Source organism: Gracilinanus agilis, chromosome 3 (assembly GCF_016433145.1).
Source record: "Gracilinanus agilis isolate LMUSP501 chromosome 3, AgileGrace, whole genome shotgun sequence".
NCBI lineage: Eukaryota > Metazoa > Chordata > Mammalia > Didelphimorphia > Didelphidae > Gracilinanus > Gracilinanus agilis.
In genome coordinates this window covers 475,638,964-475,653,984 of record NC_058132.1, presented here as the reverse complement: position 1 = coordinate 475,653,984, position 15,021 = coordinate 475,638,964, and the positions used below count along the sequence as shown (strand labels likewise).

The 15,021-nt window shown below is 32.7% G+C and overlaps 1 protein-coding gene across 1 annotated transcript in view; it reads left to right on the top strand.

Annotated features, from left to right (window-relative positions):
* Nucleotides 1-2,973: 2,973 nt before the first annotated feature.
* Nucleotides 2,974-15,021, top strand: part of ARSH (arylsulfatase family member H) — a 35,430-nt gene continuing 23,382 nt past the window's right edge. Inside the window, exons 1-2 of the mRNA XM_044666986.1 lie at nucleotides 2,974-2,996; nucleotides 10,075-10,224. Coding sequence (XP_044522921.1) covers nucleotides 2,974-2,996; nucleotides 10,075-10,224 — 173 coding nt within the window. The remainder of the gene's footprint in view (nucleotides 2,997-10,074; nucleotides 10,225-15,021) is intronic.

Below are 15,021 nucleotides of genomic sequence, written 5' to 3'. Positions count from 1 at the left end.
AAAGTGGTTATTTTAAATACATCTGAAATAAAGGTGATAACTATTATAGGGTGTCACTGGGCTATTCTTAGTATTATTAATTCATATTAATGCATTTCATTGCTTGGTGATCTAGAGTAATATAATTTAAGACCAATATTTCAGGAGTAAAAAGATAAAAATATGAAAGTTCACTTGAATAGATATATAAAAAATGCTTAAGAAGGGGGAAAGGAAATGAAGGTGGCAGGAGACTGATGGAATTAAAAAGCATATATGTACAAAATTGATCAGTTCCGAGAGAGTGGTTATCTGTTTTGCTTATGTTTTGAAGACTTAGGCAATAAAAATTGAATAAAAATTTAAAATAGAATTAAAAGACAATTTTGTTGCTATGAGGATTATTTTAACTACTTGCTTTAGTATATACCTCAGAAGTTTTCTGACTATAACAGCAAATGAAGGTGGAAAAATCAATGGACTTCAGTTTGGAGTCTTTCAGCAAAGGAAAAGAAGGAACATCTTACTTGTAATTCGCTTTTATTTTAGGGATCCAAAAGATTTTTGTATTTTAACCTGTTCTCCTTGAGTTTTCATTGTATAGATAATCAAGATAATAAATATCAGCTGATCACTCTAGAAATGGGCAGAGTTTGAGATAAGACATGATCTTGGAAATTAGGTAGATTTTTCTAGGAACATTGTAACCTAAGATCATTGTAACCTAAGAGGAAAACTCTAAGCAGTCACCATAAATTCCCTTAAGATTGGTATCAGAACTCTCAACAAAATCCTGAAAAATCAAATGGAGTTCTAATCAGAAATTCATCTAAGTAACTTACAAATACAGTATGAATCTAGATATTCTTCCATGAGATTTTTCAAGTTTGTGGACAGAATCTTTACTTTTTATTATTCACCATACATCTAAGATAAATTGCTATTTATATAATGCCATTTGCCTATTATCTTCAAAGGGTCTATAAGTTTTCTCTTATAGGTTGTTATAGCATCCTCATGATCAAGGTATTCTGTCTACTTGCATATGACCAGAACAGAGGCACGATGAATATTTTTTATCAAAATAACACAAGCAAATTACTGAGTCTAAGGTGTCCAAAATTCTTTCCAATATTTATTTGATATCATGTATCTCATGGTTTAAACTAATGTTGTGTTTCTGAAAAGTTATTAATAGAACCTGATGTTCAAATGATAATTTCACAGGGTTCAAAAGAGAAAGTGAAGAAGGCAAGAATGCTAGCTACCCCCCTAGAAGCGCTGCTGGATTCTCCCAAGGATATATCATATTTGGTCTTGAATGGCAAAACAAACAAACAAAAAGGGATTAAAACCAAAAGAAGACATGCAGTCTTGAAACCTAAATTCTGGAAGTTTGGCTGCTCTTTATTTTGAGCATAATAAGAAGTTTTCTGGACTTGAAGAAACTAGGAGAACATTTACCATTAGTAAATCACAGTTTTTCCAAAATAGCTTGTTTTTAATTAGTGGGTGGGGTGCACCTGAATATGTTAGGTAACCTTGAACAAGTCATCTAACTTCTGTTACTCATTTTTTCCTACAAAAAAGTGGAAATAATAGCATTGTCACATACTTCCTCATTCAGATGCAATAAGATTTAATGAGATATTAATGTACCATTTTAATGAAAGGCCTTCAAAAATGAATCAGTATTATTCTTCATGGGTTAAGAAATGCATTCTCTTCTTATTATGGTTTCAGCACTACTGGGACATTGGCCTAAAGTTTTGTTAAGATCATTATCATGTGTTGCTTCTTTTATATAAGCTTCCCTTTTGAGATTATAAAGAAATTCAAATGCAGTGGAGGAAGGGGGAATTATGTTGAAAGAATAATAGCCTTTAGAAAGGAATAAGAAAAAGGGGATAGTATCTGGGATCTTATCAGTGCAGGCAACTACCCACCACCTCTCACTACCAGCTTAGAGTAATACCTTCTCTGTAACTTGTACTCCAGAATTGCCTGGAAACATGAGAGGGTGAGGGACTTGGCAAGGGTTATATCAATATTTGCAGTAGGCAGGACCTATATGATCAAGTGAGTAAATAGGGCATTCTGAAATATTTAGTACTGGTATTTCAAAAGACTCCATGCAGCTTTATGCTTTAATAACTTAGTATTAGATTCTCTTAAAGATCTGAAGACTTTAAAAATAATTAATCAACAAGGACTTATTATGTGCTACTCTATGATAGCCACTCTAAGTGTTAGGGGAAAAAATGGAACAAAAACATTACTTGCTTTCAAGGAGCTTACATAATCAGGGCGAGAAGATGATTATATATGTATATAAAATTATACATTTTATACTTATATATTTGCAATATTTTAATATATTCATGTAATATATTAATTATATAATTATATATAGTTATAAAAGATTACATATATGCATGTATTAATATAAGTGTATACCTACTTTTATATGTATATAATATACATAAATACATAAGTCTCTACATTTGAGGGAATCTACTGTGTCTCAAAGAGTTCATTTAACATTTTAATAGCTTTAATTGTTAGAAAGCTTTTTTTCTTATAGCAAATCTAAAAAGACAGCATGGTACATTACAAAGAAAATGAGGTTTGATGTAAGAGGAAATTAATTCCAATTCAGAGCCTGTCACATACCATGTGTAATCCTAGGCAAGTCATTTTTCAGGACCCTATATGTATTTTTAAAAGAATATATTTCATAGCTCATATTTTGTCAAGCTACTATCTGTGTTCTTATTTGATCTAGCAACCTGGTAAACAACAGAATTCATCCGCAATCATGCCAGGTGGTGAGACAGGTATGTAGGTGACATCTGTTCTAGCACCATGCTAACAGATCCATATGAAGTTTGAGCCACTGGCCTTAATAACCTCAGTCAGCTGAATAATTATGGCAACATACTTTATAGATGAACTTATTTGATCTTGTTTCCCCAGGTAAACTAACAGGAAGTCATGAACCTCCCATCAAGTGACTGGTAAGCAGGGGAATTCATGCTTCCGTGTTTGTTTATGCACCCAATAATAGATGTAGAATAGGGGAGAGAGGGCTGGAATAGAATTAATCTTTGATCTTCTTCCTACTTATTACCTGTAATTTTGAACAATTCACATAGCTACTATAATTTTCAGTTCCTTTGTCTATAAGTAGAGATAATAATATGCTATATCATAGAGTTTTTTGAGGATCAAGTGACATAAAATATGGAATGATTAGCGAACCTTTAAACACTATATAAATGCCTATTACTACCACCACCATCATTGTTAATGTCATTTTATTTGTCTAGAGAATTTATATAGAAGTTGTCTCAGGATAAATAGAAATTGTCTCAGGAGTAGGAGCTGCTAGGTGGCTCAGTGGATAGAGTACTGGGCCTAAAGTCAAGAAAACATCTTCCCGAGTTAAAATTGGGTCTCAGAAATTTAATAGCTGGGTGATGCTGGGCAAGTCATTTAAACCCTGTTTGCCTCAGTTCCTCCTCTTCAAAATGAGCTGGAGTAGGAAATGGCAAACCAGTCCAGTATCTTTGCCAAGAAAACCCAAATGGGGTCATGAAAAGCCAGGCATGACTGAAATGACTGAACAACAACATAAAACTTAGGATATGATTGCAACTAATATATATATAATTTCCTGATGAGGAAACTGCCTCTAACAATGTAAATGGGTAACTTTTCTGCAATTATAATCTTAAAGCTTTGCCAAGAATAGCGAAATATAAAGGCACTTTCCTAGGTTTATATAGTCAGTCTCTGTTGCTAGCTTTATCTTCAGTTCTCTATTCACTACGCCACATTATAGCTCTGTCTTATTATTATTATTATTTTTATTTTTATTTAATGTTGCTATGGATAAAATAGCTCCAATATGATATCTTTCTCTTTTTTTTTTGGTTTTCATGAAATGTAATGTCTCATGACCCAGGATTAGTTTTGTCTTCTTTTAACTTATGGCAGAACAAAATGTCAAACTAAAAAAATATATATATATATATATATATATATATATGTATGTATGTAAATATATGGAACAGGATTAGATTTTAAAAAGATATTTTTGATTTTTTGTAAGGGTTTGGAGAAATTTAAATAACAAAATCTTTAAATTAGAACTATTTATCCCGTTGAACCTGCCACCAAATAGGAGAACTTATTTTACTACATCCCCAACAAATTGCCATTTAGCCTCAGTTTGAATACTTGCAAAATTTGGGAACATCATGAAACAGCTATTTCTACTATTCCTTAGATTTAACCACTGGCAAAGTTTTCTTTGTTTTGAGCCAAAGGTACTTTTGCCCTCTAGTTACTTTCATAACTTATAGTTACACAGAATAAGCATTCTTTTTTTTCTCACTTGCCAGATTTTAAAATATTTGAAGAAATTGATTACGCATCTCTACTTAAACTTTTCTTCTCCAGAACTGTGTTCCTAGTTCCTTTAGCCAATTCCTTCTTCATTTAAAATGGCTTCCATTCTTTCAACATGTCTCCCTTCTCTAAATACATTTGAATATACTTGTGTCCTAAAAATGTATCAAAATTTCTAGACTGTTCTGACTTGTATAGAGCAACAAAATATTATTATATTCCCCATTATTAATGTTTTGTCAAATAACAAAATGAAGTCTTTTGCATAGGTGTTCTATTTTCTTTTTAAATAAGTTTTTATTTTTGTCTTTTGTTTTTTTTTATGCCACCATTATTTTCCCCAGAGTCCCTTCTCCTTTTTTTCTCCTTCCTCCTCTCAGAGATCTGGGCCACAAAACAAATAGTATTTCAAAGACAAAAAATGTAAAAGAGAAAGAAAATCAGCATAACTGATAAATATATTTTAAAAGTTTAAAATAAATGCAATGTACAATTTATAGTCTGAGTTCAGGAAGTGCTCCTCTTCCTTCATTTCTGCATCTTCATTTCTCTTAATATTTTAGATCTTTAATTTTTAAATAGTGGTATTGCCATTTTTATCAATTTCTGCAAAGTTTCTCTAATAATTTGATTGAGGTAGAATTAAAAATTTAAATTATCTTTTATAGTATTACATATAGGAAAATCACATTAAAATTTTTTTTTACATCTAGGAATAAATAAATACTGATCTCAGTTTGGACTGCAATATGTAACTTCTTGTTTGAAATAAATTAATATTTTTTCTTATTTTTTACACATAATATATTTTCTTTGTAATCTATTTATCCTGATATAGTACATAGGCTATTTTGACACTAGCTTTAACTGAAAGTCAATTGCTAAATTTTCAGTGTTACCATTATATCTGAGAAATAGATAAATATTACAAATCAGGAGTTGATTTATTGTTTTATTGATTCTCTAAACCAGAAAGTGTTAATGAAGATTAAAATTAAAAGTGTATCATGCATTTAACATTTAGCAGCACACTGGATAGTAGAGTAGGGGGCTGTTAGAAGAACCACCACCTAGTCTGGATACCCAGAGTATAGCTTAACTTTCTTTAGTTATATAAGGGTAATTTTGAGGGATTGAGACATTCTTTAGTACTATCACAAAAAAGCTCCTGTTAAGTGTGTTTTCCCAGGTGTCAATCTTTAGTTAACAAGTCCCTAATATCCACCACCCAACTAGCTTTTACAAATTAATATTTACTGAGAAAGGAAAGGACAGAATTACTAACCCTCCACCAACCAAAACACTCTCCTATCCTCTAACAAAGTACCCTGTTTCTCTACCTATCAAGTCAGTAGAGAGTGGATCTAAATTTGATGTGACCATTCTCATACATTCCATTCCATCAAATTTTATTTCTAGATTTAGCATCCTGAAGATTGAGTTGCCTCTTTGCTTGTTGGACTTCATATCACGGCTTCTGGGTTAAATCATTGTAGGGCTGGATCAAATAGTTTGCTTCTCAAATCTGCTTCCTTCCAGTATTAACTCTTGCATCTATTGGCAGATTCTCCTATGGACTTCACTTTTAACTCTTTTGACCTTTCTAAATTCAGATGATCTTAATAGAATTTATTCTCTCTCTAATATTTAGTAACTCAAGATCATTAAAGAATCCATCAATCAATAAAATGTTATAAAGTGTCTACTATGTGGTAGCAACTGTGTTAAATGCTAGGGAAGCAAAGAGAAAGACAAAAGGAGTCTCTTCAAGTTGCTTACAGTCAAATGAGTGAGAAAATATGCAAATAAATATACACAAAGCAAACTTCGTACAGAATCAATAGAAGATAATTAACAGAAAGAAGGATGTAGACTAAAGAAGGGTTAGAAAAAAATAATAATCCCTTGCATTCATGGCCATATGGCAACTGGAATGGGAGAAGATACCATCTCCCCTCACTGAGAAATTCACACCACTTCTAGTCTTACCTCCGAAAAAAGAAATTTCATTTATTAGAAACTTTTGAATTCCTATTCAGTTGCAATTCAGTTTCCAACTAAAGATGTTTTTTGTTCTCATACAGTAACCCAACAAGAGATATAAAAGATATCTTTACATATTCTAAATCAGGAAAGAAAAATGACCCCTTCATCAGGAACTTCTGGAAGCAGGTTTATTTAAGCCTTCATGTTAGTTGTTGAAGTTTCCTTTTTACATGAACACTTGGTGTCTTTGTTTTACTTTGAACGTGTTGATATAAGCTGAGAAGTTATTTCTAGAATTTTCCTAACTCTTTCAACTCTGGTAGTTTTCCTTTTTCCCATGCTTCCATCATTTTGAGTGAGAAAAAAACCAAAACAGGTAAAACCAGATCTGAACTACATAAAGTACAGTAGCCCTGGAGTTATGAATAGATGTGAAAGTTAACTCCCTGAGTTGAGATTTTTTTTTAACATTTCATCTCAAACCCACTAAATATTTTTGGCTGCATTTTGCAAATAAAAGGTGTTTTGGTTTTTTTTTAACAGCTCTCTATCATTTTATCTTAAGTGCTATTTGCTACTTATTATACATCCCCATCTGTCCCTTTCCCTCCATTCACATAGCTACTACCCTCTTTATTACTCTCTTAGATTATTGTAATGAATTCTAAATTTTCTGCTTCCCTCTCCAATCTACTTTTAACACACTGCCAGAATAATTTCCCTAAGACACAGTTATGAACATTTCACTCCCCTGCTCAAATACATAGCTTTTTTTTATTTCGAGCATAAAATACAAGCTCTTTAGCCTAATACTTTAAGATCCTCCAAAACCTGGTTCTCATCTTCCTTTCCAACTTGATTCAATATTGATTCATGCACTCTACATTCTACCTAAGAAACAGTTAATTTATTACTTGAATTTGTGTGAATCATGCTAACCTTATTTTTTATGTTTCCAGACATTTTTTATGTTTCTCTTCTTATTACCACCATGTATATTCCTCTGCATGTGTCACACATCTACTCCATTGCTGGGGCCCGTCAGTTTCACTTTTGCAAAGTCTTTTATAAATGTCTCCTTTTTTTCTTCTAATACTTCCATCATTCTGGTGCAGGTCCTCATCATTTCATAATTGGTGTTATCACAATAGCCTAATGTTTGATCTTCCTGACTCAAGTTTTGTTTCCCACTCCAAGTGACACTGCCCTTCTTGATGTTCCCCCGAATAAGATCCTTCATTTCTGGGGTCCGGAAATTTTTTCCAGTGGTCTGGAATGTCTAGAATGTCCTCTAGATTTCTGTCTACTGATTTCTTTTATGCCTAAAATAAAATTCCATAAGGAAGACTTTTCCAATTCCTCTTAATTCTAGTGCCTTTACTCTTTAGTTATTTTCAACTTACCCTCTATAAGCTATGTAAATAATTGTTGTATAAAATTGTTTTTATACAAAATTGTACACAAATTTTTGTATGTAATTGTTTGCTTGTTGTCTCTTCATTAGACTGGGTGGTCTTTGAAGGCAGGGACTCTTTTTTGGCCTTTTTTGTAACCCCAACATTCAGCAGAGTGCCAAAACACATTAGGTGCTTAATAAATATTCAATGACTGCCCTAAGATAGAGGAATTTTCCACTTAAATGCTGTCAGTAAATTTAATGAATTTCCTCCCTTGTTTTAATTTTGATATCTATTCTAGATCCATGAAAAAATAGGTGGTGTTAAAACACAAAAAACATATAGAAGCATTTCCCTTGTGGCAAAATAACCTTTGCCACAGATGATATCTGGAATGCTTCCTTGAGATAATGTAATTAGTATTAGGATATAATATAATTAATATGAGGGTATCTTACTTCAAAGTCATCATATAATATTGCAATAAACATCATTTTCTATTACACACAGGCTTTTGTTACAAACTATCTGTTATAGTCATACAGATATAACCCCTTTATCATTTGGAAATCATCAGAATACTACACAACCTCTTTAAAAATTTTCTCTGAAAATTAAATTCCTTATAAAGGAATCAACTTACAGTAAAATTAATCATTTAATATTCCTGTTCTGTGAATATTGATTGCCCCAATTTAGAGCTTAGCCAGAATCAGCACAGTAAAGCAGGTTTTTTTTGGAGGATACTTACTGTGGGAGGAAAGAGAAAGCCTCAACATTCCATTGCATTTTCAGGAGACGATGGCATCAAATAATAAGCTGTTAGGACAATCAGCCTGGGATGTCTGACAATCAATCGATAGATACCCAGATTCCCAGATATTGTTTGGAGACATAGTTTCAGTCTCAAAAATGACTGACAACAGGACAGACATTTAATGAAAAAGATCCAGATAATAATATTAATGATGATGATGATGATAATAATAATAATAATAATAAGAATTAATATATTACTTTAAAGTTTACAAAGTGCTTTCCATGTCTGATCTCAGTTGATCCTCAGAATAACCTCCTAGGTAAGGACTATTATTTTTTTCCTTTTTTTTAACTCTTACTTTCTGTCTTAGAAATAATACTATGTCTGTTCTAAAGCAGAAATGTGTTAAGGACTAGGCAATTGGGGTTAAGTGATTTGTCCAGATCACACAGCTCTGAAGAATCCAAGGCCAGATTTGAACCCTGGTCCTCCTGTTTCCAGGCCTGGCTCTCTATCCACTGAGAAACCTCACTGCCCCTTCAGGGACTATTGTTATCTCCATTTTACAGATGAGGAAACCAAATCTGGGAATGGTCAAGTGATTTGCCTAGGGTCACACAGCTAGTCAAGTGTCTAAGGTACGATTTGAACTCTGGGCTTCCCAACTTTATGTTTAGTGCTGTATCCACTATGATAGTAACTATAAATGAGTTACAAAGTGCAGGGGATGAGGCAAGTTTTCTAAAGTTGAAAATGTAAAATCTTACCTTTTCGAACTATGGTTCAAGACATCAGAATAAACCAGAAGAGTACTTGGATGGCAAAATACCTTCTATTGGTCATTAGATATCTCATGTCTGGAGGGCAATGGCCCTAGCACATGCACAGGGCACAGTGAAGATGAACTCCAGGAAACCCAATTAGGCAGAGATAAACTAGTTATTACAGGGCTACTATCTGGAAACAAGCATTTCAAAGTATTTCTTTGTGTCTTGTGTTTCCTCATTTATGAAAATGAGAGTTGTATCCTCAATGCTAGCATTGCTTATTTATAGTTAGCTCTTTTAGATTCCTCATACAATGTTTTCTATTCTATATTGTTTTATATGAAGGCAGGAAATTTTACAACTACTTCATGAATACAATTGAAGAATTGGTCAGAGGCAAATAATTCATTCCAAGTTAGCCAGTTTACTAGTGATGAATTTCTCCAAACTTAGTTCAGAAATCAAATATGGTCCTTTTCCAGGAGAAGGCCTAAACCTTGTCTATCGTGGCAGAAACAGCAAGAACTATGCTCTAAAAGGAATAGTCAAGAGTCCAAAGTTACCTCAAGATCACAAGCTTTAATGTTAGGCCATCTTTCATTGCATACAGTTGGGTTTATTTCAGCTTTACATTTTTAAAAATTACAAGCAATAAAATGAAGACAAGAGACAATGTCAATGACTTTTTAAAATTCATTTTAAAGTTGTCTGAAACTAATCCTGAAGGAAAAACCCAGTTGATAATCTAACAGTTTTTGTTTGTTTATTTCAGGAGCTATTGGTCTTTAATATCAGTTTGTTGCTTGTTTTGGAGAGTGAGTGGATCAAACCCATCACTGAATTCTAGGCCTAATATTGTACTCTTCATGGCAGATGACCTTGGTATTGGAGATTTAGGTTGCTATGGTAATAATACAATGAGGTAAAGATCAAGCACTGTTTTCTTTTTCTTTACAACACAACAAATAATTCAAGTAAATGGGTATCTTTACTTCTAATTAAGATTTTTTTTGGGGGGGTTGGTAATTCCTATAAATCAACATTGATGAATAAGGCAATGCCATAATATAAAACTCAATTGTCATTGAGCTAGTCAGGCTAGCCCTAGGTAAACATAAATAGTAATACAATTTTCTCAGTGACTTTACTTTTTTTTTTTTTACCGTCCCCCATCTTCCCCTCATAATTTCTTTCCATATTTTCTCCAAGACACTCCATTCTACTCTCCTTTCCCTCTCTGGAAAGAATTTATCAGTATTTGCACTTTGCTGTGAATTTAATTCAGTGTTACTATTATCAGGAGTATTTACATTTTAAAACCTTTCTCATAGAGGAAAGAAGAGCTCTGTCCTGGGTTGATGTAGTGTAGGTTTTTTTTGGTCATTATTTGTTTTTTAAGGGATCTTCTCACTACTCCTAGAATCCCAACATTTAGGTAACTACACTCTTTGCCCTCATTAAACACCGCTTTTGTGCAATACACAGAATGCGTTGATAATGCAGTCACTGGGGATAGATGGGGGTGGTGGAAGGAAGAGAGTTAGTAATAAGGACACCTGTGTTCTCACAATTTCATGTTGAGCAAGGTGATAATTAGGGCAGATAATGAATCATGTAAAGTGTTTGCATGTATTCAAAGACATTTTATTTATGGTTATAATTACATAAAATATGGGAAATGGTTCCACCCCAATGGAAAGATGCAGTGGAAATTCTAAAACGATGACTACATCAAAAGATTTATTATTCATATCAATTGGGATCTAGCTGTATAGTAGTATAGCTGAACTTGACTTTTCCTTGGGAATTACTTTGTATTCTTGATATTTTCTAGTTATTTGAAAGATTGGCAAAATGGAGGTAGTTCATTCCAGCAATTTTTTGGATTAACTAGTTGGAAATATAAAGGCAACTTATTGCAGTGAAGAGAGTGCTGGGATATGAAATCAAGAAGTCTTGAATTCGAATTTCTCTTAGAGTTAGAAGGAATCTCAGCAACCATATATTCACATCTATATGCCCAAGTAATACCAATCTACAAATCTTGACCATCTACCCTCTGATGGACGACCTCTAATGAAAATGAACTTCCTTCCTTCTAACATGGTCCATTATACATATAGATAACTACAGTAATTTTCCTGACACTAAATCCAAACATATATCTTCAAATCTTGTACTCATTACTTCTGGTTCTAATCGTCATGGCCAAATAAAACAAGTCCAACCCCTTTTCCTTTCTAAACTCTTCAAAAGTTTGAAAATTGCTATCATGCCTTCCATAAGTCTTCTAATCTACTTCCTTCAACTAAATCTTTCACAATATGCACTCAAGGCTCTTTATATTCCTGATTTACTCTCCTCTGGGCATTGAAAGGAAAACCATTTTATATGGTTTTTATATTATTAATAATAAACAAAGTAATTACATATAATCCTTTAGATAAATAACTTCAACTATGATTTTTTAGAAAAAGTTAGACTCAGTAAACTAACTGGGCATAATGTCAATTATAATAATAGACTATTGACTATAGTATTAGAAAGGATATACTTTGGTATATTACAATACTATAGTAATTAACTAGATTAAGGGCTTCTGTTGAAGGAATAAAAACATTAGGTCTCTGTAGTTATCTAGGAAAGCTGAAACCCATGCAGAAAGACCTGTGTTCTTTGGGAATGCTAAGTGTTCAGCTAGTTTGATGAGAACACATGAAAACAACCATGGCATGTCCAGGTGTTGTTTGATTCTTTGAAGATTTTTGCCAACTACAGACTCCCCAAAGTATTATGTCTGAGAAAGGTTATTTTGATCGAAGTAGAATTGATTAATTAAATTTTATTATCTTAACCTCATACTGAGCTTCTGACTTTTTATCAAAAGTTCCAAATCCTTGTTACCAAACACCATTGCATATTTCTTCACATTCTATGTACCTTCTGCTGTGTTAATGACGTATGTTAATTAGCTGTTTATAAAACATGCTGATGAACATCTAAACAGGGTTTTTGACTCCATCATTAATTTACCACAATTAAAGTTTGGATCTCCTGCTCCAAATTAAGGGCCAGAGATTTCTTTATTTCTAACAGTATTCCTCATCTTATATCAATGAACTTTTTAATAATGGTGCTGAGACCTAAGTAAAATACTCCCAATATTTTATCTCCATTTTATAGTTGAGGAAACAGGCAGAAGGAGGTTAAGAGATTTGTTCAAAGTAACATTTATAGTAAATGTCTGAGGTAGAAGTTGAATTTATGTTTCCTTAACTCCAGGTCTAGAGCTCCATATGTTCTACCTTACTGCCTTCTTGGTTTTATCAGGACTAAGGACCGATATCTGAAGTATATTACTTCTTTTTAAATTAATATAAAACCATTTAAGTATTTCCAAATGCAATAAAATTATTGCTTAGCCCACATCTATTCACCTCACCTCCCCACAAAAAACATGAGATACCTTTCCCAACACTGTTAAAATCTAGTTAAATTATATACAATATTCTCCTGATTTTTTTTCCTTCTTAATCAGTTTAGGAACTTTCTCTTAAAAGAAAATAAGTTTAGCCTGGCATTATCTATCCTTGATGAAACTATGCAATCGCTTTGTGTTCATGACTTCCTTTTCTATATGTTCAGAAGAATCTCTTTAATAGTTAAATGTTAAATGTTCTTATGTTTTTCAGAATTATTTTTTGTTATATTAACATTATAATATAATTGTTATTTTTGGTCTATTCACTTCACCTTACAGCAATTCACATAATTTCCCCAAGTTCCTTTGAATCATCTTTCTTCATTTCTTCAACACCATTACATTCATATGTCATAAATTTTCAGTTATTTATCAATTACCACTACAAAAAGATCTATTATAAATATTTTTGAATAGATAGGATTTTTTCATCTTTCCTTCATCTTTTTGGACTTTAGACATAGTAGTGATATCTTTGGGCCAAAGGGAATATAAGTTAGGAATTATTTACACAAAATTTCAAATTGCTTTCCAGAATGACTAGAACCAATCCATAAATCCACTAAGAGTTAATCAATGTGTTTCTTTTCTGGCAGCCCTTCTATTTCCATTGAGATCTATGTATATTCAGATTTGTCTTAAGACCTGTGTTTTTGTATGTTTTGACCACTTATCAGTTAGGGGATGCTTCTTATTCTGATGAATTTGAATCTATTCTTCATGTCTTGAAATCGAGATTGCTATTCAATAAACTTGCTTCAAATACTGTTAAAGATAATGATTTCCCCCTTTATCTTATCTGACCCAATTTGATTATGCAAAAACTTTTTAAAAATTAAGTAATCAAAGTAGTTGAAGAATCGGATAGCTTTGCTTCCTCTACATTTCAAGTTATCATTGTTTTATCTACTCTAAGCAGTGGTACCATTTTTTCTTTGATCTCTTCCAGTAATGATTTTGTAAAAAGAAAACATTTTCCCTTAGCCTTTCTTATCAGATTTGTCTTATTCTAAACCTGAGTATTACTGAAACTATTGTGAGTCATCTGCTGTCAGTATTAATTACCAGTAACCTGTCTTTTATATTATCATTTTTTTTTTTTTTTTTTTTTTAAAACCCTTACCTTCCACCTTGGAGTCAATACTGTGTATTGGCTCCAAGACAGAAGATTGGTAAGGGTAGGCAATGGGGGTCAAGTGACTTGCCCAGGGTCACACAGCTGGGAAGTGTCTGAGGCCAGATTTGAACCTAGGACCTCCCGTCTCTAGGCCTGGCTCTCAATCCACTGAGCTACCCAGCTGCCCCCTATATTATCATTTTACATATTTTTTTAAAAATCTAAGTTGATTGATGTATTTACATCTGTCTCTCCATATAATTCCTGTTTCTACTTCTTCTTGGAATTACAGCATTTTCTTTTGAATATTCATAATGCCATATTTCTTATTATCTCATTCTGGCTTCCTCTGTAGAATTTTAGTCCATCCTGTCCTACATGGTCTTTCTCTGAATTCTTTGAAGTCTACTTAATCCTAACTAAAATGCACATCAGTCTTTGGCTGGTTTTCCGTTGCTCTTTAATCTCATACTCTGGAAGGGAGTACTCACCACCATTCCCTACCTTTTCCTTCCACCAAGATTCTCATATTTCTAATTAATTCTTTCTTATCAAAGATGAGATCCAAAAGAGGATCTCCCCTTTTTTCTTCATCTTTTAAAGAATGAAGTTATGCTTAATTCTAATAAAGACATTATTAATTGCTTTTCTTTTTTTTTTCAGAAATAGAACTCCAGCAAATATTTGTAAAATTCAAGTCTCTTCACTATAGCTATTTCATGCTTCTGTGCCAGGCTTTTGATCTCTTTTTTGAGCTTATTTATTTCCTCTTTCTGTCCAAGTTTTCTGTAGTATACACCATAATTACTGCATAGGTTAGTTATCTTTCATGAAGCATGGTCACCCACTCTCCCTGAACTGGTTAACTTGCCACAACTTGTCTTCATATAGGCAAATCTGGGTTCCCAGAGAAAGATCATTATCACAAAGCTATAATTTAAATTTTATCCCAGGGTTCTATCTCTTTGTAGAGGACTCTGTTCCCCCAATTTGCCACCTAAGCTCAGGAGCCCTAAGCAGTATGCTTTCTATTTCCTCAAAATCAAACAATCTTAATGATGGCACTATTAACTACTAAATATGAACCATTTGCCTATAAACATAAAATATTTACTTATAAA